This window comes from Numenius arquata, chromosome 5 (assembly GCF_964106895.1).
Source record: "Numenius arquata chromosome 5, bNumArq3.hap1.1, whole genome shotgun sequence".
Taxonomy (NCBI): Eukaryota; Metazoa; Chordata; class Aves; order Charadriiformes; family Scolopacidae; genus Numenius; species Numenius arquata.
This window is the reverse complement of record NC_133580.1, coordinates 54,156,057-54,181,209: the sequence shown is the minus strand read 5'-3', so window position 1 is coordinate 54,181,209 and position 25,153 is coordinate 54,156,057. Positions and strand designations below refer to the sequence as shown.

The following is a 25,153-nucleotide window of genomic DNA, read 5'->3' as shown; positions in this document are numbered from 1 at the left end:
CACAGAGCAAAAAAAATCACAGCAATGCAATTCCTTCATTTCTCTATCAGTGGTACCTACTGGCTTTTGCACAGTCAAATATTTTATGGAGTTTAGGAATAAAATAAAGGAATGGGGCAAAAATAAAGTTATAATCTTAAAAATGAAAGAAAGAAAATAGCATCAATGCTTAGAAAACATCTAACAATTGTATGTAGTTCAGGGCTGAGGCTGCCATTCTGTTTACCTGAGCATGAACATGATGTGTTAAGAGCAGATATTAACGCACACACACAGAGAATATTTAGATCCCCCCACCCCAAAACATGAAGTTGAACACTGACCTCCCTTGAAACCTGCATCCTGCTTACCCTGTGGAACGGTCTAATTTGCATCACCAGTCAGCAGTCTTTCCAGTTGATTTGGACTCTCAAAGAAGAGTGAAGCTATATAAAGAATAACGAGAGAGTTGCCAGTCCTGTTCCATTTTCAGATTCTATTGACAAAGAGAACAAGCTACAGTTTTGTCACTTAAATGACCAGAAAAGTGTGGAATCACTTACTTTGGTTTAAACAGCAAAAGGCGCTCAAGGCTAATGAAGACAAGCTGATATATTAGTAGGTTTTCAGCAAGTGCATGGTTCAAAGCAGAAATCAAATGATGACAGCCTTGACTATCAGGAAAGAAAAGTGTAGGCAGACTAATGTAAGAAATAGAACTTATGCAGATATTTGCATTTCCTTTCTCCTGGCATCCATGCCTGAAACTCTTTTTCTTATGTTTTAAGCCACTTTTTAAAATTCAGGAGCTTAAAGGCCTTGAAAATACCATCTTTGCCACTCCCCATCTCTACGAAGTTACAGTCAGAACAGCAAGCTGGACTTAGATGGTTAAGGAATATCTACATGGAGATTAAACTGTAAACCTATGCATAAAAACAAATACTATGCTTGAAACTAGAGCAACAGGCCGGCATATTTTACATTGTGATTTTTCTTTAATAAGTTCATAACACCTGAAGGTCTCATGGCCACCTTCCAGTGCTATTGACGTGACAACTTCTTTGCCCCAGACATCTTTCAGTGCAGTCAGAAAGCAAGAAACAAACACATAATGTAGTACAGGGAATAAAACAGGACAAGGTCTACAGTAAGAGGGATGCATGCATCTTCTGATGGCCGTATTAAATACATATGAAACAACAGTTTGGATTTAGCAGGGACTTTTGGATTGGATTTTGAGGAGAAAAAAATGCACTTCTTGTAGGAGGCACAGTTTCAAGTATGATGGGGAGAGGAAGCCTGCTTGTACTAACACTTTCCATTTTTCATGTTAAAAATTTCAGGCTGTCAGAGGGCAGGGAAAATACTGTATGTGTAGATGAAGAGGCAAAACAGTGTCAGAGCCATCAAAGACATGGGACCATAAGGCTGGAAGAGATTTCCCAGCTCAGCAGCATGACCACAGTAACACACATTCACTTTCAGACATTTTTCACATGCACAAGTGTTTGCTACTCACGAGTGCATTGCTGCAAGAGTTCTTTATGGCACAGCAGAGGTGATCTCCACATCCAATGGTCAGCACAAAGGGCAACTAGGACAGTGGCTTGAGCAAAAAGCCAAGACAGAAGCAGAGAAAAGGCCATAGAGCAAGCAGTGAAGGCTAGACAGGACTGGGCTTGAACACTATGGGCTTGAACACTATGTAGAAGACCCTAATATCTGAGTAATTATATAGCTCCTTCCTGGCAGTTGGCAAATGCTTTGAAGTACCTTTTCTTTCCCTTCAAAAAGGAGCCTTTACTTCTCCCTTTGGAGTGGTCTCTGCAACGCACTGGGCTGTAGAAGCAGGGCCACAGGCCTACTTAATGGCGCTCTGTCCTCAGGCAATGCGGAAACCCAGAACTTCAAGACTTTCTAAAAGTATTTGTTTCTAAATGATAACAAGGAGTGGCTTTCTGGAGCACGGAGAGGTTTGCTTTATGAATTTGAGAAGAGGCTCCTTTCTACAGCTGCACCAGATCACAACAAAGATCCTTCTGAGGCCAGTGTCTCATCCTTGGCCCTGAACAATAAGAAATGTGTAGGGAAAAATATACACCCAGGTCAACTGCAGTGTCTTCCTACAACACTGTTAACCTGCAACAACTTGTGGTTTAGGGACCTCCTGAATCAAAATCAGTGTTTTTATATTTAACAGTTTGCAATAGGATTTTCAGGCATGAGTCTGAACAGCTGCTTTTTAAACCCATGTAAATTTTGAGCATGAGAAACATCCTGCAATGAGGAACTCCACAACTGAAACACGCAGTAGGTCAAGAGCATCATCCTCCTATTTGCTCTGACCCCGCCTCCAGCTGGTTTCGTTCAGTGCATCCCACTTCTTGTTTGGGAAGGGACAGCAAAGAGTCATTCTCTGGTCACTCATGGTTTTATAAACTTCTGTCACCTTCTTCAGTCATCTCTTGTCTAGACTGAAGGCTCCTTGTCTGTACATTACTTCAGATTATCCTAACTACTTTTGTCAGCATTTTATTTGGTTCTGCTGTATTCTTTTGCTCTATAAAAACAATCTTGACTCTTGTCACTGTGTCATATTAAACTTTGAGTTCACATATTTGAAAAGTTCAAAAGTTTCTATACAAAAGTTTCTGTTCACTTGCCCAGAACAGATATTCCAGTCACTGGGTGCAATTCCCTGACTTCCCTGCCAATGTTTTTTTAGAACTGGTGGCATATTAGCTGTCTTCTGCTCTCCTGCTATTTCGGTGGTTTTGAACAAGAGGTAATACAGAACAGTCATTCAACTGAAGGAAAATAGGAAAGGCAGGGTTCAGAGGAGCATACAGCAATTTCCACTAGGAAATTCCTGGTTCTAATGGATCTTCTGCAGATTCCAGGGAATCTTTAATTTTTCAGATTCTGAGGAAGAGAATGAGAAAGTTATTCCCCTTTCCTCATCTGTCCTCCTCCCAGCTGCTTTCTCTTGGGACAACAGCTATTATGTCCTGTGTTTCACTACCCCAGCGCTGGCAATGTGAATCAGAAGGTAGGGGTGCAGCAAAATGACTGAAGGAAAATATTTCCACATGGTCAGATTTTCTTTTGCTCAAGCCGATGCCTGTGCAGACACCAAGGGGAAAATTCATCAAGATCTGCAGGTGTTTCCAGCTGTGTCAGAACATCTTATTACTCAAGACCTGGCAAAACCAGCAGCTGACCATGGCTGGGTTCCTGTCCACATGTATAACAAGGTGGTGAGCTTACAGCATCCCAGTGGACAGGCCACAGATTCCCTCAGCTTTGGGAGCAGAGTTTTCACCCCTTGAACTGTTCTGGGACTTCCTCCAAGTTGTGCAATGGGAATGTTGGCTGGTGTTCACTCACTCCATGGTAAATTGAAGTGCCACTCATTGTTCCCACAGTACTGCCAGTAGGATCTAAAGGGACCTTTGATCTGAGGAGTATCAGCCCCACCGCCCACACTTGCAGTGACTATATGCAGAGTCATCAGGGAAGGGGCAGGGGTTCAGCAAGAAACCCCTGGGCCTAGAGAGAGGGCAACGCCAGACCGGAAGCGGGAATGGAGGTTGCACTGGAGAGGAGAGCCAAGGCAGGTCCAGAGCAGAGCGGAAGAACAAAGCCAAGCTAGAACAAGATTGGGAAAACCCAACTGCAGCAAAAGCCAAGAAGCTTTGAGATGCCATTTTGCAACAGCCAGGATCAGCTGCAGCCCTCCAAAGGAGGCCTTGCTCCAAGAAGTCCAGCAAATGCTCTGCCATGCATGAGTGAAAGACCGTTCTCCCTTCCCACCCTCTGGGAGTGGAGCTGCAGGTGAGGCTTGCAGTTTCTCTTCTTTCACCCAGCAGCTGGACATGAGCGGTGCCAGTGCTCCCATTCTCTGTGAACAGGCTTAGGAAAAACCCACACAGCACAGGTGCACCTTGACAGAATTCCTAAAAATAACAGCAGAATCCCCTCTCCAGTTCACTGGGAGCTTCTGTGCTGGCCTGTGTCCTGGTCCCATGCAGAAGGGCATGCTGCACTTTTCAGTGTGCAGAAATTGCTTTTCCAAGCCCTGGACAGGTTTGGCGAGCCATTGAGGCTGTCTATCATGTTCCTCTACTCCCCCAGCTGTTTGTTACTGTACCTACAGCTACACTGGTCGAGCAGGAGTTATATTTCATCTCTCATCCCCTTCCAGCAAAGTCCCACCACTTTAGTTAAAGAAGTAAGGCTGTAGGCAGGCACCTTCTTCCAAATTTAGCTGAAGACGCTTTGGCCTTCAGATGTCCACCTCCCATCCACTCCCCAAGCCAGGTTAGCACCCCACTGCCCCACTGTTAGAGTGGTTTGATATGGCTCTAAATCACGTCAAACAAACTCAGAGTATCTACTCAAACTGCTCAGCCTAATTCAGACTTGCGGGTGGACATGTATCTTAGAATGAAGTGGTAGAGTTGAGGATAAAAATAATCTCGGCTTTCAGGTGCACAAGCCTGTCTTCATGCCTGAAACAAAAAGGGCAGCTTTCAAAGACAACTACAAAGAAAGACCAAAACATTCAGAGTTCAGTCCACCACAGAATGGACCAAATATGTGTGACCTAACCACTGTGTTTCACCTTAAGTAAAATAAGTTCACTCTCATGAAGAAACTTCTTGGCACTGCATGGAGCTGGTAACTTTCCTTCAGTGTGATGCTGAGCAGTTGCTGGTGGTAGCATTTGGTACAGCTGGAACTGGCAAGGCTGCCTAGTCATGCTCTTATTCTCCTTTCTTTACGGTACTCATTTGACCTGCCAAGATAAAGCTATTTAGAGATACAGTAGGTTAAGACTGGAGTGTCTAGGGAAGAAGGGGAAGAAACTAAAGGTTTTTATTAAAGAAGACAACACTCTTATGCAGAAAAGTCAGCACTAAGATATAAACAGTTTTGGGCCTAGTACGGCACACATACCTCCTCGTGACACATACCTCATTACAGCTGACAGAACTACAACATGCCTGAATGTGGTCATGGCACAGACAACAAACAGAAAGGACTTCTATCATCTTTAATATACAGGCAAAGCCTACAGAAACAGAAACCATAACTCCTTGTCTCAATAGAACTGGGTAAGTTGCCACAGAGATATGTTCATTCTGGAGACAAAAAACATCTGCAAGTGTCTCTGGACCACTGCTGGCCATATTTATCTTGTGGGTTACACTTGGCCAATTCTGATTTGAAAATCAAAGCAGGTAAATTTTCCACCACTCTGATATCAAGTAACAGATTTACTGAACTAAGCCCTTACTGGCAACTCAGTGGATTTTAAAAGAGGGTACTATTTTAAAAAAAAACAACAAACAGAACAGACAAATACGTAAGACACAACCCCCCAATTTCCTCAGCACATTGAGGCATACATGCTTGCAACATGAACTCCATAAAGCTGTATTTTATACAGCTGCCTTTTAAAAACGGCTGAATGGGTGATACTCCTTAGTTGGCCTCTAGGATTCAGTTCAGCAGATTTGCAGTTACACAGTCACACAGATTTCTCTTTTCCACCTGAAGAAGCAGAGTTTCTGTCTGTAAGAGGGGAGAACAAAAGCAACATCAAAAAACAAGCATCAGTGCTGTAAAACTAATTAGCTCCCAAAGAAAAGTCTGCTTTACTTTTGTACTAGGGTTTCAGGTTGGTTGTATGAGATGAGTCCTTGAAGTAACATTCAGAGTTATTGCTTACTGCTCTGCAAAATAATTTAGCTTTTGCATTATCAGTTGGCACACTCACATGGCAATACTTTCTGTAACATGGAGAAATTCAGTCCAGTACACATTCTTGTTTTTCATGTTAGTACATTCAATACATGTCCAGGTGGTGCTATTTTTGTTTAAAGTTATTTTTCTTTCTTACAATCTTACTTCAGGTGAACAAACTGGAGCATAAGATCTCAAGTTTGTGAGAGGCTTAAAAAAGCCACCCCAAAACCTAGGAGAAATTCTCTTTTTACTTAAAAAACAGACTCAAAGGATTAAATTTAGAGTATTACAGCCTAGACTCACTGTTGAAAGTTATACAGAGAACGTAAGGCATAATTTACCTATATTTTACCTTCTCCTGCTTCACTGTTGTTATTGTTAATATGCTTTTGGGGCCTAAAATAGACAGTAGGTTCTGAGCTGGCATACGGCAATCACAGTTCAAACATGTGATGGGATTGCCGGCTTCTTTAAGGAAAGGGGTCACAGATCACTGAGAACAGAGGTCCCCCAGCTGAACTGCGGTTCACCAATATCAGATCATTACTGCCCACAGGGATTTTCAAGGGCAATGAGCGTGGATTAGGAACTTCCCAGAACTGGAGCTGGGTATGATGAGAAAGGCCTGCACCCTCTCCGTCAACTGTGCAAGAAGGGGCTGAGAACAGGGAAGGGACAGCAGGGTTGCACAAGGGAAATACAGGAATCCTTCTTCTCTAGCACACACACACTTTGGTTTTCCCAGCTGTTTGGAGCACATGGATTCAGTAGATGCATGGTGAAGCACAGAGCTTCTTGACATCAACATCATATCATCATCTCAGTTTGTCTATTATGAGCTGAAGCTGTATCTAAGAATCAGTCTAATCCACGAGAGGACAATTACTTTATTGTCATGGGACACACGAGCTGTGGGAAGTCCACTCACCAAATTAATCTCCACTGGTATAACCAGCTACACAAAAAAAAAGGGCATTATGAGACTACCAGCTCTAAATGCCAGTGAAATCCATCCTTAATCTGCCCATCTTGTGATTTTTATATGAGATGGAATTGCCACATGATTAAAGGCTGTGTTTTAAAAGCTGTGATATCCATTGACCCACATTAGCTAAAGGCACTTAAGAGCAAATAGGGGCTGAGGCATCCTGCTTACCACCTGCCGCCTTAGTACACCAAAAGCTAGCTATTGGTCAGGTTTTTTCCTCAGCTGATAAATCACCAGACACAGCCCTGTGGTACTATATTAAATCAGGTATCACTTTTGATCATTTCAGCTACCCTGCAAGACTGAAAAATCTGATCAGACTTTGCTAATCGCCAAAAAGACACTTAATCACCACCTTCTAACCATCCCCTTGACACCATTTGCAATCGTTTGAATAAGGGAGGTTGACAGCATACCAACAGCTTTGGAGTTAAGCCCCAAGGCTGCTTACCGTCTTATATATCTTTAATAGCATTTTCAAGTGGGTACATCTAACTTAATGTGCTTTGAACATTCCAAATAATCATTGACAGTTTAGAAAGGAATAAAGTACAAAATGAATGGCACTAAATACAGCTTTGCAGACTGTTTTGTGAGCATGATCACAAAACCATTTGCACAGAGATTTGTTATCACTCCCTGGTGGGTTGAAGCACATTTAAAACAAACAAACAAACAAACAAACAAACCCCACCCAAAACCAAGCAGAGCAGGGTCCAGATTCTGAACCTACAAAAAAGCTGATAAGTTCCAGGTAAAAATGCAGTTCCTGAGCTCTTAGAAGTTGTAATGTAATGTCTACTTGTTAACTCTGAAAAATGTATTGGAATAAGTATCTATAGTGCAGACTTACAGTCAACTGTGTAGCCCATGGACTGGATTTGTTTTACAGGATTTGTTTTACGGCCTGCTCCCTGCTGTCCTCTGTCTTGGGCAGCCTTTAGATGCAGCAGGGAGCTGGCCGTGAACTGGCTGACTGGTTTTGATGGTAGCAGCTCCCTCCTAGCAGTACAAGAACCCTCTCCATAGTTCATGATCAGAGCTGCACCTGCCACATACTGTACTTTGGCTGAGTGGTGAATCACAGATAGCCCCAGAAAAGATTGCCCAGACTTGGTTACTGCTGTTAAAACAACTAATCCAACCTGCAGCCTGCTCCAAGGAGCCAGCAGCAATAAAAGGGTGGAAAACAGTATGCTGGGGGTCAAACAGATCTGGTATGTGCATGGGTAGTAGCCAGCATCTCAGAGGTGGTCTGTGACCCTTACCGCATGAGTAAAATGAAGACAGCCTGTCAATCAGTAAGTGATCATCACATCAGTGTAGGTTATAAGCATGTCTCATCTTGTAAAAGGAAGGAGATATAGTCTACGGCACTCATAAAAGGTTATGTGACCTATGCTAGAGTCAGTTTACTTTGTGAGACACCATTCAGATCAACACAGGGCCCAATTAAACAAGGGAACTCTTGAGCTGTGCAATAATACTACATGGTTTTCCCTGTACAGAACTGCAGGGTGAGATTTGCAGGAGGAATTAAATGGGAATTTCCTCTCAAATCTTTTGGGAATCCCTCCCCCTCCAACACAGTTAGGAGCTGCTTAGTCATCATCTAAAAATCTTGCCTGCAAACAAAAGAGAGATTTTCAAGGAAATGAGTACCTCCAGGGGGAATATTAACAAAGGGAATTGTATTTCTGGGGACACAAACGTTTGCCCCACTAAGCAGCAAAACACACTAAAATAGTCAAATGTAAAATATATATGTGGCTGAAAGCAATTGTCCTAAAACTCCCAGTTTGCATCAAATTGGGCCACAGCTGAATAATAAGACTAAGAACTGAAACACTGTGGAAGGCAGTTCCAAGAAGTTCTCAACTGTTAAATATTTCCACATCTTTTGAAGATGTAGGCAGAATTCCTAGCTTAATGAATGGAATAGGCCTGTCCTAGTCCAGACGCACTGAAAGATCTCAATATGGATTAAATTATTTCGATTTTGAAGAGATAGGGGTTTTTATTGGTAAGAATGTATCGTGGAGCCACATTTTTAGGCTTGCTGTCAAATTTACAACTGTGAAAGTTAATAACAGGACATTCCTTTCAACTGAATCTTTTTTATAGCCTCATTTTCTCTCCTTAGCTCTCTTTGATTTTTATTTTTTAAAAAGTATTAAAATACAGTTGCTATCTTTGGGGCTCTTATTTCTGCTCCTGCTTTGGGTATCTGTATTTTATAAAGCTTCTCTCTTGGTCTGTAAACTGTAGGTGTCATAAAGGTCAGTGCCATAACCAGACAACCAGAGAAGATTTTAGTAGTTGAGATATTTTTGAATCAAGATTTAGAAATTCTGTCAAAAAGTTCAAAGGTCTGTAAAAGAAGGAAAGGGTGTGGTAGAACCACTTTACAGCACAATCTGAACATCTTGTTTGGGCTGTACACAGTGCTCAGCAGATATATTCATTAAAAAGATTTCTTCATGAAGGAGCCCAAAATACGATTGAGCTGTAATTATTGAACAGATTTTGTTTAGCTCTAACTGTGCTACATACCAATCTGGTTCTGATTGAATATTTGTTTGGTTTTTGTAGTTTTGCACAAATTTTGTGCAAAAAAGGTTTTTGCACAATTCAACGCATCTTCATTCTTGCACCTGCATTTTCATCTAAACATCATGGACCCTGCTTGAAGTTACTTCAAACCATTCTTCAATTGGAACTAATTCAATTGGAATGAAAAATTTGGGAGTTGGACTAGATGATCTCTTGAGGTCCCTTCTACCTCTGACAATTCCATGATTCCGTGACTCAAAGATGCCAGTTCACAGGCTTTGAACTGTGAATAACCTTGACCATAGATTATAACAGCAAAAAAGTTTGAGTGCCTTCTGTTGAAAAATCTGTCAAGAGTGTGGATATAGCACTTCAGCCAAAGGGTACCCAGGAGGTGGGGAAAAAGCTGCCCTTCTGAGACACCACTATCTGACAGCAGCTGGGATACAGCTAGTCACAGATTGCAGGTTGCAGTAGCAAGAGACAGATTCAACTTTCCTCACAGAAGGAAGATACCAGCCTTGGCAAATTCTCCACGCTGACTGCAAGCCAAACAAGTTTTGTGCCTTGTGCTGTTCTACTTTGTGGCATTTTTCATCATTATGGAATCAAAGCAATGTAAATAGTATCTACGAGATGATGTTTCCTCATTTAGCCTCTCCCCAGGGGTAAAAGCATGTGCACGGAAGTATTTTATTTTAGTAGGCTTTTTGTTTCAGCTGGCTCTCTCCTTTCGGGTAATAAATATAAACGATGCTCTCACCTTCCTCCCCCTAACATAAAAACTAAGGTGTGTGCTTAGCATTTGGCATGAGAATAGCAGCACTAATGGCTGTAATTCACCAAGAGAAGGATAGAGGGCTGAGGACTGCCAGTTCACTCTTTCCTAAGATTCCTACTGTCCCTGATACCCCAAAGCAGAAGACTTCCACAGATTATTGCACAGAGAGGTGAAATGTAATTGCCTGGCCTCACCTTAGAAAATAGGACAGTGTAGTTGACAGCGTCTTGTGTAGAATCCATTCACCTTACCAACTTTTATCCACAGCATTTTTTTCATATCAATAAAAAAAAGAAAAGATATTGAATCTTTCCTTACCCGCGTGTCTAGATTATACGCTGTCTTCTTTAAATCCTGCAGAGCCCTCTGCATGAACTCAAATGCATGGCAATCAACACAGGGACGACCTAGGAGAGCATTTAGTAGAGCATTTAGTACAGAATCATGATTATATGACATGAAGTATTAAGTAGAAGGAATAAAGAGTGATTTTGAGTGTGAAGAAGAGCTACAGAAAAGAGTCCAGAGAATGAGTACTGATGTATGTACTCTTAAACAATCTAGGTTATTGTAAGTGATCCACACAGTCTCTCAATGACAAAGAATTACTTCAACAAATTTGTATTAAAAATCTTCTTCCTCCTTTATTGCTGTTCCCCTCATCCTTCTCTTGTCACAATTCTTAGTGTGGAAACACTAAACCCATAATGTGAGTCTTTCATTATGCTCCACCAGCCCTGACACATTTTCAACCTCATCTTCAGATTTTTCACATTTTTCAGAGATTACCTCTGAAACCATGAACCTGTTCCCTGGAAAATCTTGTCTCTGAGTCTCACAAATTTGAGCTCTAAATAGAAAGCTAATGGAATAAAATTGACTACAAAGAAAGATCACTTAGCCTCTAACTTTGAATATGATACAGCTTTGTCCAAAGCTAGTGAAGCAAGGAGCAGATAAACACAATCCCCTGCCATTAGTGGGCATTGCTGCTAAGCAGAACTGCTGCATGTTGGACTAATTGCAGTGTTTAAGACGGTAGTATTCCCAGATCCAGATATCCAGACTGAAGGTCACAAGGCTTGCTTTGCCTTGATCATCATGTAGCACAAAGCTGCACCCCTACAGATAGCAGTACTGAGACAGAACAAATATAGACATGATGAAATGTCTTCAAGTCATCAGGCTCTACATATGCTCTTCTTTGCTTCTCAGTGCCTGTGCCTCTCTGACAACTTCACAGGAAATATTGCGCAAGTGAGAAATTCTGAGTGCAGGTTTGGTTCACTCTTTGAGGTCTGGTAAGGAAGAAAGGATGAAACTGAGAGTGATGTTGGAAAACCCTGCAGTGGCTGTCAGCCTATTTTGCAAACACTTGATATTTGACTGATTACTACATGCCTCTGATAAGCTTCAGTATGAGCTTCCAGCTCATGATCTGTGTGCTAACAGGAATCCTGCCTGCTGGAGAAAAGGAGTCTGCCAAATTCTTTAACTGGCTAGGGGAAAAAAAAAAAAAAAAAAAAAAGAGAGATAAAAAGAAACATTGAACAGTATTACAGACCTCCTCTTTCATTATTGCACCACCACTCAACCATCTATGCACCAGACATAAGGAGAGGACAGCATTTTCTACATCCAACTTGGTGCAAGGACCTGCCATTATGTTTATGATATAAATTAAACTCAAAATGGATGAGCAAAAGAGAATTAGGTGGCTGAAGGCTGCAGGACTAAGTGCTGACAAAGTGTGCTTTCTTGGAATTTTCATTGTTGTTTTTTTTTTAATAAAAACGACTTACTTTAATATAGTAGACATTACCAAGAATGAAAGATGTAATGAACAGTCAATGTCAGTTGAAAAAAGCAAGTCTCAAGAATGTCTCTGGAAAGCAAACAGGGTAATTTGTGGCATAGAAAAGGCTAACACAATGAAAGGGCTGTACAAAAGAAAAGGTACAGAACAGTGGCAGATTTCAGGTACAAGGAAGACAGCAACAGGCAGGAGATAAGGGTAAGAGAGTGGAGAGCATTGGATGCAGGGGAAAAACAGCACTGGTAGGCTATCAAGTTGTAATTTTAAAAAATCGTAAGCAAGACATGTCCAAAATAGTTTGAATTGTGTAGACAAGCTTCACTGATATGAACTGCAACATTAAAACTACAGTATGAGCTGCATGAGAGGACTGTAGGGTGGTACGTACTTTCAGCTGGTATGGCTGTTCCCGCTTCTTGATCAGATCTAATAGGCTCCACGAGAAGTAGTGCAACCACAAAAACTAAAGGAACTGTAAGGACTACTCTTCTCAGAAGGCAGGGTGCCAGCATCTTGGGAATGGGTGCTTCTCTGTTTATCAAGAGATACAAACAAGTCAGTGGGGAACATTACAAATACAAGGGTTTTGTTACAAAGAACTTAATGCTCCTGATGGCTAAAGCGCTGGCAGCCTTCCTTTGAAAGCAAAAAAAATATCAGATCTAGAGCATGGACAGAAGTTCTCTGTACTTTTCCAGCAATGCACATAAAACCCAACTGGGAGAGACCGTCCCTAGACATGAAGATTAGAAGTCCCTAGGCAGTTTGCGGTTCCATTTGCAAGCCAGGATGCCAGCAACTTTGCCTGCTCTGTGACTCCAGTCTTTTTCCTAACTACACAGTCCCAGACCAGCACAAGAATCTGGATAGCTGCTTCACTGTTGGATTTCAGGATCAAAACTGCAGGGATTATAGAGCTAGCTGAAACAGGCTTGAACCTGGAAATTAAGTTTTTACCCACTCACTTGCTTTATTGATGCACCATCTTTTCACAAGTATAGTAACTGACGCTAGCCGTTATCACTAATGACACAACACTGATCATAAAAACTTACTCCTTTCTGAAAGCAGCTGAAATAAACGACTTTTGTTAAACCACCCCAAATTCATAGGTAGAATTTCTAACAGTAAATGCATCAAAATTCTTTTGACCTTCTGTTTCTCCTCCTAATCTGGGGTTCAGACCTTTATTTGCAGCCCTCCATTTGTTCCTGAACATCACAGCCAGGCCACGCGATGCCCTAAAGTTAGGTACAATCTGGTCAAGTAACACCTCCCCTCCACACAGAGGTAAATTTTTTGATAAGTACACAGGTTTCAAATGAAGTATTTTCTTGATCCAACAGGTTATCTGTTCAGATCAAGAGGGCACACGGGGAACTTGAACTGGCTCAAGCTGCAACTCTGTTACAGATCTCAGTGCAAGCCTCAAGGATCCTGACAAGTTGCTAGGGTGCTCCTTAGTTCAGCCAAGTTTACCTTTCATTCCTGTATGTTCAAACGGAAGAAAGAAAGAATCAAATAAGGTTAAGTTGTAGTAACAAAATAAAATCCACAAGAAAATTCTCCTTAGCTGAACCCAGGAAAGCAGGACAGCATTCTCTCTCTTCCTGATTTTTAATTCATTGTATACTAAGCAAAAGATGTTGCATAAGAACATCAAATCTGCATGTGCTGGATTCAAGAGTACAGCACTCCCCAGACCAGCTTGTATTTCACATTTGGAAGGGCAACAGACGGAGGCAGGAAAGGAAAGGTTTTTTCCCCATCTTTCCACAAACACAGAATGGAACAAGCTGGCTCTTCAATACATGCAATCCACCATTTCAGACACAGCTAATCTGAAGCTGCAAATTCTGCACAAACACTTACAGCACGTGCAAACTAGCGATTCATTCAGGAAAGGAGCAACATACAGATCCCCTTCCCATGCACCTCAACCTAAACATAAGAGTAGGGGATGGATCAGAAGCAAGAGACACACATGTACACGTAGAGTCACAGATATATGTGGGCCCACAGCAAAAAATAGATCTGGTAATATAATTCCTATATATCCTCAGAACTGGGCTTCCTATCCTCTCACTATTTAGAAGTGATCTGATGTGATTCTTTTCCTTATTTCTAAAATCCTTAAAATAAAGGGATTAAAATCATAACAAGCGGCTTGAGCTTTCTATTTTAATTAATGGTGATCTGCAATCAAAGCAAGTACAATCAAAGACACCAGGTTTTGCAACAGGATGCAGCAGAGCATCTTCAAGTAGCAGTAAATTAGGATAATACCAGCCTCCTTTGAAAGTACCCAATGCAGAAGCCTCCTGGTCAGCAGGAGCAGAGGCAATTCTCATAGCTGACTAGGAGAGCTAGAAAGGTTCAACAAAACAAAGCAGATAATGCTGCTAAACTTCTTCAGGGTACCTTACACACCGCCCACCTCAGAGTCAGCTCAGCATTGTATGTGAGCCCTGCTGCAAAATAATTGCTCCCCGAGTGCAGCAATCACCTTAGGCCACATCTAACTACTGCCTCTTAGTTATTCCGTGGGAATTTGCTATCTGCGAGGAATAATCATGACAGGCTTCAAGGGTGGTCTCTCTCTGCAGTGCAACTGGGAACGAAGACAGATCTATGCATGGACTTCTGTGAAAGAGAAAAGTCACCCCCTCTAACAAAGGAAAAAAATATCAGTACCTGATCTCTCTCTCGTCTTTGTGATGGTCTCTTTGAAATGGCCGCTGCAAACTGCTAACAGAACAAGTGCAGCATTTCTGAGCATGTGCACTGTCTCTTTTTAACCTTCTCTGAAAGAGGTTATTACTATGGGGAGATTTCTGCCATGGCAACAATGCAGAGCACTGCAGCACACAGCACAGATTTAAAGAGGAACAGGCTGTGGCTCCAAGGTCTGGGGAGGGAAGTTTCTGCTTTGACATGTGAGTTCCAGAGTGACTTACCTGCTTTGGCTACAGTTTTTAAAGCTGGGCCATTTGATTCATCTCTCTTGAAGTCCGCTGAATGGTTTTCCCAAGGTCTGTTCAGCTAGATGTGGTGCCCGGTTGAAGCAACTTGCCTCCTAGTCCTGAAAATAACCATGACAAATTACACTTCCTTTATGGGAATCCAGGAAAAGCTATGGGATTGCACTTAGGAACTGCTGGGCATGTCACAGCTGAGACTTTGGCAAAGGCCCGGAATTGTTCAGTCCACAGTTACAGAGGTCGGAACCACCCATGCCTGCTTTCTCGAGTGCTTCTGTGATCCCTGTCTCAAGACTGCCAGGAACAGCTGCAGGAGCACAGGTGCTTAAACTCTGAGGGAAAACTTGAGTCCAAACTCAGAGTAAACTTCACCCTTCCTTCTCCAGCCTTCTCCTATGTTCCCCTTTCAATGTCCCCTGAGCTGTACTCCAGAGCAACGCTGACAGCATTCGTGCTGAATGTCATACAGTGAAGGAGCGCAGATGATAAAAAAGTGCTTTTGTCAAAGCAAAGCTATGTTCAGGGGTCACATCTCCCCCTCAAAATACATTTCCCATCACAAATTAGACACTATCGGTTCTTGTTCCAGAGAGAACGAGCACAGCTGAGGGCAGATGCAGCACTGAGAAGTGTGCACAGAACTTCAAAGGGACCGTGCTCTGTGTTTGCTTTTAGCTGGTTCAATAGGGACTCAGTCCGAAATGCTTTCACGTGGTGAAAGTTGGAGGCACTCAGTGTCCAGGAAGGTTAGGCACACAAGCTTTTTCTTTTACTTCCCAGAATTATGACTAAATTGCCAGCTAACATTTTTCTTTTCAACATGCTCTAAAATCTGTCTCCTGTACAGCCCTAGGGGAATGGTTTGCTCCCATTAATTCAACTTTTTAAGTAAGATGCTGAAATTCAGGTTTTTCCTTGTGTAACTACATGAAATTACAGCATCCATGAGCAGAGTCAAGAGGGGATTAATTATAGTACTGCCATCCTTACACATCACAAAAACGGAAAGAAGGGGAAAATAATTTTTAGAAACTCTTGTTTTGGGCAAACAAGATTTAGTATTGTTCTTGCAGAGATAACCATACAAGATTTGGTCTGATTAAGTATCTGCCTTACAGATGACAAATGCAGAACTTTATTCATGATCATTATCAGCCGTATAATCTCACACCTTTGCCTCTCTTCCTGGTAAATAACATCAATATTCACATATATATATATACAAACATATATATATGCGCCTTTTATTAACCTGTGCTCTTGATTATTCCCAGTAAATCTTACCCTGTTCTCCTTGAATCCTGTACTTTCTCTATCACAACATTAACACCAAGCAGCCAGCCCTGGTACCTTGGGTGTTATCACTGATTCATTCTTCTAGACCCATGCAATGAGCTTCTGACTCCATTAAACACAATTTAAAAAACTGGTTTCTGCCATTCTCAGCTACCAATTTCCTTGCTCTAAGCACTTCATACCAGCTATTGTGATCTCCCTTCTTTAGCCTTGTCCTAAATCTACTTGTTTTGCAAGGAACAACTTCATTTTTAGCGTTTTAACTACACTTCCTCTTTATTCACTTCTCCCAACTCTGTACTGTGTTAAGCATCAGTTTTTCTCTTCACTGAAGCTGGTATTTTCTCAACCAGAAAATATCAGTTCACCAAAGAAGCTTTCCACAGAGGAGGTATTTTAGGATATTTTCATTTGGCAAATGTTTTGAAAAAAATTATTTGGACAATTTTCAAATTGAAAATTTCTGGCTTTTTGCTTGAAATTTATTTCCTTTTTAAACCTAAGCTTATCAGAGTGAAAATACACTTCATGCTTAGTTAATGGAATTGCAGAGCAGGAGCAGCTCTTATCTTAAGGGTATTGGGGCACATCTCCTCCAGAATGTTACAACTCCAATAAAATCTTTCCTACTCTTATTTCCCTCATGTATGAAATGCGGGTGGTACAGATGCTGGCCCTAGGTCACACCAAAACTGGAAGCACAGACCAGAACTGGGACTACACAGCATCTGCACAACAGCCCTCAGTGGCTCTTTCACTGGTGTGCCCAAAGTTGCAGTGGTGGTCACACGGCAACTTTGGGCTGAGCATGAAAAGTGACATTTAAGTGAAAGCTGGAACATCCTGACACCCCGGCTGCCCAGTGGGATCATTCATGAGGTAAGCAGAGAGAATTTATAGTTTCTTTGTATAATGAAATCGAACACAATGGATTTCTTTTTGAGATCCCCACCAGCTAAAAAGCATCAAAGCACTGTTTCTGAGATTTCCATTTTTCATCTTGATAGCGCATGTTTTGATACTATAAATATTTCTGTGGGATTGGGAGAAAAGCTCAAGCCTTTACCTCTAAGCCTCTTCACTGCTTGGTCTCTCCTTGGCTCTTAAATCTAATACTCTGTCACAGCAGAAAACTTTCTTCCCTCACTAAAGATAACAGATTCTGTCACTTCTCCTGCAGACACTTTTATGCTTTCTAACAGCCTGCCCTCTAAATCATGGTAAAAATCTCCCCACAAGGTACCATCTTGTCTTCCATCAAATCCTCTTTTAAGCTTTACCTCTGCCACCAATCCTACAAAGCGCTGCTGCCTGGCAGAGCCTGGGGAGGAAGCTGGCTGTGACTGCTGATGGTATGCAAATATGCTCGTTATACCAATATCTCGCTGCCTCACACCTCTCACTGAGCCCCCCGCCTTGTCATCCTATCGTAATCCCAGGCTGCGAATGCTGGAGGGCAGGGGCTGTGTTTGCACTTGTTGGCACAGCACCACAAGGCTGGAGTGTTGATTGAGGCCTTCAGGCAGATGTGATGAATAATAATGTCAAACTACCTAAAGCTGATCGCATTGTCCCACACTCTGATATATGAGCTATTCATAGAGCAAGGCTCTTAGTCTTTTCCTTCCAATTTAAAGCTCTTGGGACATGTCAGAGTGACCAGATTAAGAAATGAAGCATTCCTTTGTTCCCCAAACAGGTCTCACATATCTTGGAAGCAGCAAGTAATTGAAACTGTTCCTCCTTCCATTTTCCTCACCAGTAATTTTAGGAATAATTTCCTTGTCAGTAACTCTGATTCCTGCAGTCCCTATCTGTCACAGTATGGCTCATATGCAATCATTCTAGGCCCCAAAAGTACAACACTAAGGCTGGGCTCATGTCCAGACCTGAATTTTCCACACAGCACTCAGGGAGACCTGCACTGTCAGAACTACTTACTACTTTTTGGATGAGATGCTAAACAGAGGTCAAATCTTTCAGCATCTCTCTGGGAGCTGAGAAACATTTAAAAATCCCATGGCAATATTCAGGAAGGGTTAGCATTAGCTGAGCTATCCTTGGCTTGCACTGTCCCTATCCACCCTCCGGTACACACATCTTTGGGGAAATAAGCTGTGTTCCAAGCTGTGCTTGAGCTATTTATAAGTACATAATAGTTGCAACTTTTAACTAGCTTGCTAAGTCCATAGGGATGTCTTGAGTACTTTGCAGCAACTATACAAATACGCAGGCATATGAATGGGCTTTGAACCAGAGGGGAACAAACTGCTCTCTTTGCAAGCATCCCATTCTAGAATCTAGAATTCAGAGTCCAGGGGCCTCTTCTAACATTGGTGGCCTAGAAAAGAGAAGATCTCTTAACTGAGAAGCAGTGGATCTTTAGCCAGTTTCCTTGCAAAGGCTGCCTTGAAAAATAGCAACTGAGGAAACTAAAGGAAATGTGACTGCTAAAATTGGAAGCTTATCAATGACCCCTTTTCCCCGCAAAAAGATGTTTGTTATCCAAAGTCTGCATAAGGACTTTCAAACTTCATAATCCAGAAGACCCACAGTCAGGGGGCTCCAGATCCATTCCCTGCTCTAGGAATCAACTGCCTTGCAGTCAGTTATCTGAGACTGATCCAGGATGACTTGTGTGGCAGCAATACTTGGATCTCATTGATAACTGATAATTATGACATTAATATCTCTATTGGGTTAAAGATGGACGTACCTTCATACATCTATGTTTGGAAACAGTATCTTTCACCTGAGTTCATGTTTACAAGATATTTGCAAGCTGCCAGATGTGGCTTCTCCTTTTCACAATTTTTCTCTCCTTTCTACAATGACAGTGAGTGCTACAAACTGCAAGCTGGTTAGCGCAGTACTACCCTGATGTTGTACTGACAGTGACTGCACAGTTTCCAGCTAAGATCTTTCTCATGCCTGCCTTCAAAATGCCCTGTGAATGAACTCCTCATTTGTGATCCAGGAATGTTTTTAGACACTAGCCAGTGACAAATGAGCAATTGATGTTCCTTAAGTATCATTATACTGGTCACAATCTTGGCTGAGATGCTAGAAAACAGACCATGCTAAAAGCATGGCTAGTTACAGCATAAACGACTGACTCAAGAATCAGCGATCAGAGCTGGGACAGACTCCCATGCTCAGGAGGTCTAGAACTCCATCTAGTCAGGAATCAAGTTCTAACACACACTCATTAACAGATTACACTCCCCAAGTCAAGGGGACTCAAGGTCACCTGGTTATCATTCTACAAGGGAGACACAGGGGCAGAATGTGTTATTTGTTCCTTGGTGAACTTTTTCTAATAGTTGGGGAAAAAAAAAAGTGGGTCTACAACTCTCAAAACAACAGACTGGGTTCTTCACCAGAAAGAAAAAGCATAAAGAATCCTATGCTAGTCTTCTCATTTACTAAGTTACAGTTAGTAGTAGCAACTCCTGTCAACCTGTGTTAGCACCCCCTGTGCCAAATGTTCTGTCCAAAAGCACTGCAGGGCACTTCCCACACTGGAGGCGATGGCCTGCCCACGCCCACATATCCAGCCTTGGTTTCTAAGCAATGCATTCTTTCATTTCCAACATCCTGAGATGTATCTTTGGTTTTTTCCACACTGCCCTCCTGGTTATGCTATTGGCTTTCCCTCAACACTGTTGTAAATTATATGAATGTATGCAGAAAGACAGCAGCTAGGCTCTAGCTAGTACAAGATCCCCATCCAGTTTCAGGCAGACAAATGCACGGTGTCTCTGCTTTAAGACCATTCATTCGCTGTGCGCTTTCAGCACCTGTTAGGATACACAAGGCAGTGAAGTATCTCATGCCCCAGCAATCTCAAACTCATCTTACAAAACACAATGGCTGTTCTGCAGCTCTGAGACTATGCGGAATGCACTTTAAGAGAACTGAGAATAAATCAATCTTGTTGAGGGCATCTGTCTGCACAAGTAGCTTCAGAAGAAATATGATGAATCCAGAGTCTGATCAGAATTTGAAAATGCTGCAAAATCTTCCTCTCAATAAAAGCCTTTCAATAAACAGCAACCTCCCAAGAGGGTGAAATACTGAAATGCTCCACTGAAATGCTTCTTTTTCTCCTGAACTCTTTCTAATTTTCACATCTACCCACTTTAAAAGCAACAAAAATCCCTACCATTGGCAAAAAAAAGTGTATTCTAACGGGATGACGATGTAGAAGGGAAACAAATATGCTATGATAGGTGGATTAAAAAACTCTAAAACAGATGGATATATATTATTTTAAGGTCAGGCTGGACTGGGCTTTGAGCAACCTAATCTAGGGAGAGATGTCCCTGCCCATGGCAGGGGGGCTGGACTAGATGATCTTTATAGGTCTCTTCCAACCCAAACCATCCTATGATTCTATGATTAATGGATGACAAAATCTTAGAAAAGTGAAAAGCCGGGAAAAGAAATATTTTCCTCTTACAGACAAAAAATAATAAGCTGCCCATTCATACAAAGAAAACTCTTTGTACTCCCACCCCTCTCCATGGAAGGGTAAAGATTCATCTATAACTCCTTTACTGATAGGAGAAGGAGATAATGATAAATTTAATTTTGTCAGGTATGTTGAAGGACATGTGGTGAGCAGCCCCAGATACAGGTCAGATTGAAGGGAGATTTCTTTTTGTGGAGAAAAGAGCAAGCACAGTCATGCAGGATGCAGACAAAAGTGGGGAGCTGAAGTTAACATAGCCACAAAGCAAAAGGGGTATGAGATAAGAAAGTAGGTTGGGTAGAGGAGAGAAAAAGAAGGGCTAATTTCGCTGGAAAAGTGAAGGAAAGATCCATTTTCTTAAACCTTCCAAGTCCTCAGACAAGATTGGTATAATTGTGATGGACAAGAATGCTTTACATTTGGAGGTGAACAACAATTAATTTTTTCCAGATCTTCTCAAAAATGTCAATACACAGCACTTTGAGGAAAAAACAGATATCCTGACTTTGAAGGTCTAGTACTGATCCATGAACTACAAAGTGTTGCTCAAGGGATGTAGACATCAGGGTAATACATCATCAGGGTAAAACATCATAGGGAATAGGATGCCATCTTGCAACTTGGTTGTACTGGGTAATCTCTAGACATGTCCCATATAACATGGATTACTGTTTTTAGAAACTTAAACCTTGGCAAATCAAGAAAGATGGGATTTTCACTGTTATGCTGGAACCCAAAACTGTCAGAAAGCCGTAAGCATGTCTGTCTGATAGGTGAATTGACCTGCCAAAACAGCTGAACGCTTCTTCCGAAACTCAGCACTGCCTCAATTGGGACCTGGACAAATGCTTATACAATTCAATAGCTTGAAACAGCGCTTATGTTTAAAAGTAGGAGCAGGTTATTTACAGTGCAGCCAAATTTTCAAGGTGAGAAGGAAGAGAAATCACAGAACGTATTTTACCAGGTGCTTAGCGATGTGCACTCGACAGTATGGCAGTTGAGAGAAAAGGAAAGAGCTGTCAACCAAGCATTTGCCTTTCTTACTTTGCCTCTGCTCCTTTCATATATTCCTATTGTCTCTTACGCAACTTCTGCTGTAATTATTCTTCTTTCTATCTGTCTCTTAGTTCTTTGTCCCCCATTTGACATCCTTTGTTCTCTCAGCCCCTGATACTCTCCTGCAATCTGATGCTCAGCTACAGTGTGTGGTTCCTGATCCCTGGTTTGAGCCCTCTGCTCTCTGAGTGCAGTTTAGTGACCATCCAAAGATTCCTTACGCACCTCTCCACCACCTCATCCCTCTGCCAAAATGCTCCTGGTTCTCTAGAAAGATGGCTGGAGCAAACACATTGGCTTCTCATCCCCTCGTAGTTGATAGCCTGGCATGCTATGCCGGAACGGATCATAGAGTGCTTTGTAAAGGGTAACACGGAGTGTCACTGAATGACTACACGCTTGTCCCATCTGCCAGAATTAGCATCAGCTCAGCTGGCTTTCTGCTCCTAACACAGCTAGCTCCGAGCAGTGCAGCCTGTAAACAAAGATGCAGATTAATGTAAAAGAAACGATTGACTCCTGTTTTTAAAGTCATGGAACCACCTTGAGAACTTCTAATATGCGTGGAAGTCTCTCAAAATATTGTGCAGATAGTCAGTGGCATAGGTCCCCTGAGATCAATCAATAAATCAATATGGGTACTGTAACTGGGATGAATCAGTGCATATCAGCTATTCGGGGACAGTAAGACACAAACTTACACTTTTTTTAAAAGGAATGTTTTAGGCAGGGGAGGGCTGGGAGAAAAATCTGTCCAACCCATCTCCCAAAAAGTAACAGCTATCTCCAAGTCGAACCCTCAGCCATAAGCAGGAGGCTGTAGGATTGCACCTTACTAGAGATTCTCCACCTTGTCCATACTAAGGTCCATCTTGCCTTTTCTAGAACTTTCTACTTATTTTTAAGGACATGGGAGAAACAAGGAAGTAACCACCTGGTTACTCCTGTTCATTGATTCTGGATGAGGAGTCTGCAACAGGGAGGACCGCCCTGTCCTCAGAAAGTGAGCAGCCCACAGAACCATCCTGCATTATTTTAAGTGTTATATTTGAATCTGTGATAACGCACAAACTACTTCTCATCTCCACATCTCAAAAAAAGGAAAGAAAAGAACAAGGCAGAGCTCTCAGTTGCATAAATAGTTTTCTCTTGCCAAGGAATCATCTCTGGGCACGCATCCTGCATTTTTATCCCAGACAGCAGCATCTTCTCCTGAAAAAGCAGGTATCTTTAACATAGATTCCCACTACATTCTGGAAATCGCATTAGGAGGGACAAAAAAGAGATTATGTAAGGGTTAAAAGAGCAATTTTTCAAAGCATAAATTCCTGCAATGTCTGTGCTAATGGTGCGCTTGTGAGATGCTAATTTTGCTAACATGAGCAGCCACCTCTCAAGAGTTACTGTATAATCTAATATGACCCTGAACCACTGTGGGGCAATGGGTTCACATCTAGGGTATGTGGTTTGGGGAGAAAATTTACTAAGCGATTTGAAGCAAATATTTTCCAAGATTTAAATAAAATGCATTTTAGTGGATTTATATCATCTTTACAATATTGTTGAGGCAAAGAAAGGTTTTTAAGTAACATTAGATATAAACAGAGGTACCAGGGCTCTCTATGGTGTTTGGAAAAGCATGCACCCCACATGGCAGATAAACGTGGCTGCAGCATTAAAGCTGAATTACAACTTTTATTATGATCCTCACTTAACCTCTCCAGTTGCTAATTTTTTCATACACTGTCCCGGCACACAAGTTAATTTAGAGAAAGCACTTTAAACAGAATTGATGCACTGGTGTGAGAACAAAACAAGCCTACCATTCCTCATTGGTTCCAGCGGGGTTTTTGAGCCTGAAACTTCCACTTGGCTCAGCTGTTTTTATATTTAAACTTGAATGGTTTTGAGTCAAAAACAAAGAACATCTGTTCAGCAATTTTAAAGCTAGAAGTATTTAACATTTTTCCCTTTATGTGCACAATTTGATTCACTGCCCTGTTGTACTGATGTTACTGGAGGGGCTTTGCGCATGATTTAGAAGACACATCAGCAGAGCAGGACACCCAAGATGGCAAGTGGGCAGACAGCACGCTGTTGGGCTGGTGCAGGGCCAGGAGCCACAGCTTCTTTAGAGAGGCAGTTGTGAGATGCAGTAGCTGTCAGCTCTTGGTTCGAATTGAAGTTCTGAGCCCAGCAAGAGCTGCTGCCTTCCAGAGGGGCAAAGTACCTCCCATTAGCCAGCCAGCTGCAGGACCTTGATTCCCTGAGAGGCAGGATCGTCTGGTTCCAGCCAGGTTTCTGCAGGAATACATACTCTCTTTTCAAGAAGAGAAAAATGAAGCACCTCCAGACCAGCAGTTTAGCCCTCTTTATCCCGAACCTCAGGAGCGTCTCTCCTCATTATTATCACTTAGACCTGCAAAGCTGCTTTTCTGCTCCAGGCTTGCTGAAAAAAAATAAAAAATAAGTAAAAGCATACATGTATTCGAAATTTTAAAACTTTTAAAGAGAGGAAAATATTTGCTGGTTTACTATCAATTTTTTTATTAGTTGGACTGTTTCTACTTAGTCAACTATTTTATTTATTGGAGAAAGTGTCAGATGTATTTTTTTTAAAGGCTGTAATTAAGCACAGTCAGGAGTCGTCAGTTTATTCAAAAAGCCTGCCACTTCCCATTAACTAATAACAACTGCCAAAACAAGGGGGTTTTTTTATGGACTAGGCCTAGCTCTAAGTTTAAAAGTATCTTAGAGAGCAAAGGCACCCACTATCCCATCTTCATGCTATCGAATGATATACTTGGAAATTAGTTCCTTCCTAGCTGGAGTTGAAAATTGTCTCTTTCCAAACACCAGAATTAACAGAGGATTAAACTGTCACCTTTTGCATAAAAATAGGCTTTCAAGATTGATTATGCCATGAGTCACCTTTTATCTTGATATCAGCCATTTAAACCTGATGCAGGTTGCGCTCTTCTGCTAGCACTTTTTATCTAGGTGGAAAAGAGACTGGATATTGTGGCGTGGGGTGTTTCTGAACCAGTGAATTCTGGCTTTTCTATCTTCTAAGCAGTGTTAAATTGCAAATGTCACTGGAGAAGGAGGAGGGTATAGAGGTAGGAGAAATGGTATCTCTCCAGAATAAAGAAAATATAGTCTTAAGACCCCATCTTCATCTGAGACAGACAAATGTTTAAAAATACCTTTGTTGCACCAGCAAAAAAAGCCATAAGAAAATGTTTGGGCGCTGCTCATGTCACACCATATTATGTTGGCATTTCCATTTGACACACAGACTTGTCAGTTTTGAGCGTAGCTGTGAACTACAGATGCTTTTAAAATAAGGGATAGAGGAAAATGGATTCTCATTCAAAATAGAACCTGTGCTGAATGTCTATTCCATGTCTAAAACAGTCTGAGATTTACGAGTCATACAGACAATTTTCCAGCTGCACTAACACTGAGGGAG

General features: G+C 41.8%; 1 protein-coding gene across 1 annotated transcript; it reads right to left on the bottom strand.

Moving 5' to 3' along the window:
* Positions 1-4,827: 4,827 nt before the first annotated feature.
* LOC141465030 (NELL2-interacting cell ontogeny regulator 1-like) lies at positions 4,828-14,650 on the bottom strand. Its single transcript, XM_074148210.1, has 4 exons — positions 14,566-14,650; positions 12,260-12,400; positions 10,374-10,462; positions 4,828-5,559 (listed from the first exon to the last, which is right to left on the bottom strand). Exons 1-4 carry the CDS (start codon positions 14,648-14,650, stop codon positions 5,488-5,490), a joined length of 387 nt encoding a protein of 128 aa, XP_074004311.1. The 3' UTR covers positions 4,828-5,487.
* Positions 14,651-25,153: the final 10,503 nt, after the last annotated feature.

Bases quoted from the DNA above. Each gene is read 5' to 3' on its own strand.
- LOC141465030 (XM_074148210.1), bottom strand. From the start codon at position 14,650: ATGCTCAGAAATGCTGCACTTGTTCTGTTAGCAGTTTGCAGCGGCCAT. The intron at 12,401-14,565 runs GTACTGATATTT...TGATAAACAGAG, and splicing joins AAAGACGAGAGAGAGATCAG to AAGCACCCATTCCCAAGATG. The intron at 10,463-12,259 runs GTACGTACCACC...ATGCTCTCCTAG, and splicing joins AACAGCCATACCAGCTGAAA to GTCGTCCCTGTGTTGATTGC.